The following is a 6,882-nucleotide window of genomic DNA, read 5'->3' on the forward strand; positions in this document are numbered from 1 at the left end:
AAACAGCAGGCTGACTCTGTCTAATTGCCACTTTATCACAAGTTACAAAGTTACTTTGAAGATGGCATGTGACCGTGACCAGTCTCAGACTTGGCTACCATCTTTGAAGCAACCAAATGAGTGACAGCAAGATCATAACTACACTGGTCATACTTTTTATTTGATAAATATTCTTCTTCTGTTTGCATTAAGGTCATTTTAAAATACACATACCACACTGGCTGCAACCAGATTCATTGAACAAAATGACAATACCTTGACACCTTGAGATGTGAAAATGCCCAGCACCACAGCTGCAGTTTGATTCCAGCTAGTGACTTGTGCTGCCATTCCTTCAAATTTCTAATCTGCCTCTTTGCTGTTTATGAAGCAAAGAGGAAAGACAAAAGTGCAAAAAACCCAGAGAAACGCAAACCCGAATCTGACTTTGTGGTCTTTACTAATTCATTCTCACATCAAATATGCAGAAATAGTTTTCCTCTTTCAGTATGAAACAGGGGTTTTCTCTAATGTTGTCTTTCCTCTGCAATATAAAAGGCTTTGAGGCAGCTGCTTTTATAACATCGTGCTATAGAAATAAAACTGAGCTGAATTAATTTGAAAAGTATGGAAAACAGACTATTTGAGTTTAGCTGCTTCACCTTGGGGCTTTCAGTCACTCTGAAAAAAAAGTGCAGGTCTAATCAGTGCTTCAGTCAAAAATATACAAGAGCCACTTTATTAGGTACACCTCTTCAAAAGCTCATTAATGCAAATATTTAATCAGCCAATCAGATCACGGTGACTCAGTGCATTTAGGAATGCAGGCATGGCCAAGATGACCTGATGAACTTCAGACAAAGCATTAGAGCATAAGATAATTTAAGTGACTTAGAATACGGCTGTTACTGGCAGACGGCCTAGTCTCAGTATTTTTGAGAAGTTTGAGTAGTTTTGATGTGCACTGAATGGTGTATGAATGAAGTCTGAATGATAAAGTCTATCTATCTATGCATCTGCAGCAGCTGAAGACCACACCAGGTGTCAGACAAGAACAGGAAACTGAGACCACAATTCACACAGGCTCAACAAAAGTTTGTAGTAGGAAGTTAGAGAAAATGTCACCTGGTTTAATGATTCTCATTTTCTGCAGCAACGTTTGGATTGTAAGATTGTCACACTTTGGCATAAACAACATGACAGCCTCAATCCAACCTGCCTCGTATCAGTGGTTCAGGCTGGTTATGATGTAATGTTGTGTGTTTATTGGCACATTTTGGGCCCTTTAGTACAAATAGTGCACTGAGCCTTGTTGCTGACCATGTCCAGCCCTTTCTGACCACAGCTGCTTTCAGCAGAATAATGAACCATATCACAAACCTCCAGTCACCTCAAACTGGAATCTTGAACATGACTGCACTGTATTCAAATGGCCTCTGCAGTCACCAGAGCATCTTTGAGATGTGGTGAAACAAGGGATTCACATCATGGCTTTGATATACAATCTGCAGCAACTCTGCTTTCATGTCAATATGGATCAAAATCTCTGAGAAATATTTCCAGTGTGTGTGTCCCTGTGGCAAAATATTTTCCCGATGACAATCACCAGCTCCACCAGGTATTTGTGCATCTGTCTGTTGCGATCTCATCACAGAAATAATCTTGAGTTATTTTTACATTCTTTGTCAGTCTAACTGTGAAATTTGCAACTAATGGGCTGCTTCTACAGACTTCCATTATACTGTAATCTAGTCACCCACCCAGTACCCAGTCCTACACTTGTACTTCATATATTCCTGTGCTAAAAAATGTTAGGATGTCTCTTCTCTTCAGATTTTAATTCCTTTGAATATTATCTTTGTTTTTGTTTTTTCTTCTTTTTTCATTTTTCTGCTGCACAGTCCAATCCCCCTGCTCCCCGAAACAAGCTAAGTCTTATCTCACATACACACAGACAAACACAAAAACACACTTAAAAAGATTAGCTGTACTTCCTGTTTATGCCCTGAACCCCCAAACACAGAGAGGATCTGTGTTTGGGGGTTCAGAGCAGAAACAGATAATCTGCCTTGAAACATAAATGTCTTCTGTGTAGGTTGCGATGAGCCCCACTGACAGGCACTTTTATTTGATGTACAATTAGAGAAAGCATTTATTTGATTGGATTGTAATCCCCTATTGTGAGAGTAAAGGAGCCACAAGCTATTTTTAGGTCTATTTGAGAATTTGACAGAGCTTTAGACAGAAGGCTGATGGGAAAGAAAAAGGCTGCATTTTGTTTACGGATCCCATTAAAGCTGCTTGTTGACCGAAGCAACTTTACTGTAAATGAATGCTTAGGTTTCCTGTACATGCTTTAATAAATTAATGACAACAAACATGAATACACACACACAGGAACACAAATACTTCCTCTGCACGAGGGATATAATAAATATAGCAACTAAGTTATTGTTTTCTCTTTTGGTTTAAATTCTCTTATATAGTAACAGCACAGCATCACCAGAAAAACAACTGTAAAGGGGTTCAAATGGCCAGTGTTTATGTAGTATGTGGTGTTATTTAGAAATTTAGAGTAAGCGAGAGACACTGTATTGCCTTTGCCAAGTATTTGCTTATCTGCCTTCACATGCATATGAACTTGAGTGACATCACATTCTTAATCCATGGGGTTTAATATGATGTCAGCTCACCCTTTGCAGCTATAACAGCTTCAACTCTTCTGGGAAAGGATTTCCACCAAGTTTAGGAGCGCGTTGAAATTTTTGTCCATTTTTCCAGAATGACATTTGTGAGGTCAGACACCGATGTTGGATAATCATCCATGTCTTTATGGACATTATTTTGTGCACTGGTGTGCAGTCATGTTGGAACAGGAAGGGTCCATCCCCAAACTGGTCCCACAAAGTTGGGAGCATGAAATTGCCAAAAATGTCTTGTTATGCTGAAGCATTAAGAGTTTCTTTTACTGGAACTAAGGTGACTGAGGGCAGCTCGTGAAAAACAAGCCAATGCTGTAATGCCTCCACCATCAAACTTTAGACTTGGCACAATGCAGTCAGACAAATACCATTCTCCTGGCAACTGCCAAATCCAGACTAATCCAATGGATTGCCAGACAGAAAAGTGTGATTCGTCATTTCAGAGAGCACATCTCTGAGAGCGCACCACTGCAACTGACGTTTGGTTTAGATGCAACTGCTCGGCCCACTCCATGAAGCTCTCTACGCACTCTTCTCGAGCTGATCGGAAGGTCACGTGAAGTTTGAAGGTCGCCCTGTGATTTTACGTGGCCTGCCACTTCTTGGCTGAGTTGCGATCGCTCCCAATCGCTTCAACACTAACAGATGACTATAGAATAGTCAGCAGTCTGTAGTGAGCACAAGTTGCACAAGTAGCATCCTACCAGAGTACCGTGCTGGAATGCACTAAGCTCCTGAGAGCGAAGATGAATATTAATATAACCAGGTTAAATTTTGATATGGCTTTAAGCTATACATCATACATATGTATGGTACTTTGAGTAGCAGGTGGATGCTGACACAGGAGACTGCAGGCCAATCACTTTCTGTCTGCTATGCTTTACCTCAGGCGATATGAGCCACTGAACTAAATCTCTCGACCTTGTTCATTTTGGAGCGCTTTGGAGCCTTGAAAGGAGTAAAATATCTGAGAAAATAATATGATCTGCTGTGCAGTTAGCTGTGCCAACAGACCAGGAGGGCTGCACTTCAGTTAGTGAATTTCTGGTATTTTATTTGTAGGCATCTAGCTGGCCCTATGTTATGAGTTAGCTTCTGCTACCTAATATTTGGACTGCAGCTTCTTATCCATTTATGGCTACTTGTTAAATGTTAAATTCAGAGGGCTCATATTTGCTTTTGGGAGTCACTGGCAATCAGCAAATTTTAATGCACACGACTATGGTTTGATATATCGTTAGCTTCATAGCATAAGTGCCTAAGTCATTGACTTAGTCAAATGACTTAGGCAATTATGCTATGAAGCTAACGATATGAACAAGTAAACAGCTTTTGCTTACTATACTTATTCCTTTTATTATAGTGGCAGCTAAAAGTTTCCCCTTCAGTAGAAGTGATGCAGAGCTAAGTGCATCGTTTTGTGTTTTGTGTTTTGTGTTTTGTGTGTCTCTCCTCTCTGAGTCAGCTGCAGTAATGAAATGACTACCAATAACATCACCATGTACCAGTGACTGACATGTATGCTGAATATAGAATAGACAATTGCCTACTAATTAGGTAACTTTCAGCTTCAAAGCAGTGTGCAAGGAGTGGATCACTTCCAGTGTAGATGCAGCTTCCCCCCCCACACACACACGCACACACTCCAGAGACATGAATGCATTCCCAAGGCGTTTCCACCCAAATTTATCAATCACAGCTCAGTAGAATTCAATTTTTATTCATTCATCCAAAAGATTTCAACACTAATGGTCTAAATCTCAAAGTACTGCTTAGGAAGGTAGCTAGATGAGTACACAGTGCTTTTCTTTCTTGTTTTTATTCAGTTTCATGCATGTTTTTACCTTTAATTTATGGTGGAAAAAAACTACTTTAGTCACTCGTGTTGTATGAATGAGCAGTTCTTAGGAAAGCTAAGACCCACAACTTGCACAGCCACTTTGAACAGGAACAATCACACATCCATTTGGTGAGTGTATTCTTCTTGCTGTGCTCTTTTCAAAAAGGAACTTTATTGCTCCTGCATGTGTTTAGGAGACATCTCTACCCAAAACAGTTACACTCTATCCAGACAGAAGCAAATGTAAAATCAGTGCAAAGACACATTAAAGCAGGAGTACCATCAAGAGTGTGCTAATATAACTTTTCACTCATTTAGCAGAAAAACAAACGCATCATTTCTTTTGAAAATTTTACAATAACACTTTTGCTGAAGCCTCTGACTGATTTGCTTCCACAATGTTTTTCCAGCTCTTCCCCAATAAACTTAGGAATTTAAATATGGAGACTGCTGGTCTTTCCATCCAGTGTTTCAGGTTATTATCTCGCTATACACTAAACTCCTGGCTAGCCAGTCTTACTCGCTTTGTTATTGCCTGTTTCCTCACCATTCTAGCAATACACACAACTACTTCCTGCAATGCATTATAATCCTCATTATTGCAGAGAGTGTAGTACAATTTTATCAAATACAACCAGAGGGTTTTTCATTCTCCTGTGGGAATTATTGCGATCGCTTTCAAATTGTTATTATTTGATATTGTTATGAATGCAGTAGGTTTCCTGGAAATAAGGTCTGTTTTCTGAAAATTCAGACGATTTTTAGTTTTTGATGACAGCCTTTATTAAACAGTACAAGGGTAAGCACTTTATCACTTAGCCAATATGCAGTTTAGGGTTAAAGGCTGAACTTCAATAAAACTGGGAAAATATTGGTATGAATAATAATGCTTTACATGGCTAATATAAGCATCATTTTCTCAATTTGATGAAAACAGCAACCTTATGTCTTTGTACTGAGTATACATACAGGGTTCTCTCTGCATGACGTCACACTGGGTCAAGGGGAGGAGACACACTGACCTGCTCCGTGAGACGCCGTGTCCTCAGGAAGAAACCCAAAAGACATCCAATGACCACAGCCATCACTGACATGATGAGGAGCCCGTTCTGCTTGCAAACATTCTTCACCCTCACCCACACTGCATCCAAAGCCATGGCCATTGTGAGTCACCTGTCGTCTGTCCTCTCAGCAATCCATAAATATGGCCCAACCAAAGCTTTAAACTCCAGGTGTAAGAATGAAGGAAAAATATAAAATGAATGAAGAAAAACTATGCAAAATATCCACTCCTCTGCGACGTTTTAAAGCACCTTTGGGCTCAGCATTCCTCTTGTCTTTACGCTGCAGCAATCTGCACTAAGCTAAGAGGATCCTCTCACTTTCCAGGCATGTCCTCCCATCCTGCCCCACCCATCAGCATCCCTGTGTGGGCTGACCCACTGTGAGTGGGTGGGAACAGCTGGCAACCATGTCACAGGGGGTTAAAGATTCCCAATCCTGTTATAGTGCAACTGTATTAAATAGGTCTGAAGCTGGATTAAAAGTCCATGAACAATTTGACAAAGGTTAGCAGAGTAACCTTACGGACCCTCTGAGAAAACAGGGGGATATGTCTCACACACAGTGGTCATAGAACTGCTTTTTGAAAACTTTATGTTGGCTAAATCAGCAAAGCAGAATTCATGATGATCCTGGGGTTTGCAACCCAGTATCACCAAGAACAATGCTCATACAGGATTTTGGACAATTTGCTTCCAAACCTTGTCACCATTTTACTATACCCAAATAAGATCTTCCTCAACCTTAAACAAATTCAATGAAGATGTTTTAATTAACAATTTTCACTATTTGGGCATTTGTGCCATTTGTGTCAGTAAATGAACTACACTAATCTCTCATATCATCTAACAATGTTATTTCAGTTCCCTGAGGTTTGTGGGCATCCATTTATATACCACTCTCTTAAGGTCTTAAGCATCTCAGTCAGGTTTAGGTCTGGACGTCTGACTGGTCCATTGGAACATCTTGATTCTTCAGTCATTCTGTTCTGCTGTGCTTTGGATTATTGTCCTGTTTCATGACCCAGCTTTGGCCTAGTTTTAGCAGACCGACAGATGGCCTCATATTCGGCTCTAGAATACTTTTGTAAACAGTGGAGTTTATGGTTCAACTCAGTGACTGCCCAAATCATCAGCCCTCCAACACCCTACTTGGCAGCTGGTAGGACATATGGTAAATGGAGTGATTCTTATATAGCGCTTTTCTACTCTCCTGGAGTACTCAAAGTGCTCTATACAACATGCCTCATTCACCCATTCACACCCACTTCTATACACAAGTGCAAACTAACCTGCATTC

The 6,882-nt window shown here is 40.2% G+C and overlaps 1 protein-coding gene across 1 annotated transcript in view; it reads right to left on the reverse strand.

Moving 5' to 3' along the window:
* slc1a7b (solute carrier family 1 member 7b) overlaps window positions 1–5,838 on the reverse strand; it is a 48,960-nt gene extending 43,122 nt beyond the window's left edge. Inside the window, exon 1 of the mRNA XM_085397671.1 lies at window positions 5,544–5,838. Within this exon, the coding sequence (XP_085253797.1) occupies window positions 5,544–5,684 (141 nt within the window). The 5' untranslated portion in view covers window positions 5,685–5,838. The remainder of the gene's footprint in view (window positions 1–5,543) is intronic.
* Window positions 5,839–6,882: the final 1,044 nt, after the last annotated feature.

The sequence above is a fragment of the Rhamphochromis longiceps genome, linkage group LG23, assembly GCF_057381845.1.
Source record: "Rhamphochromis longiceps isolate RC_006_pf linkage group LG23, R_longiceps_female_GT1.1, whole genome shotgun sequence".
NCBI lineage: Eukaryota > Metazoa > Chordata > Actinopteri > Cichliformes > Cichlidae > Rhamphochromis > Rhamphochromis longiceps.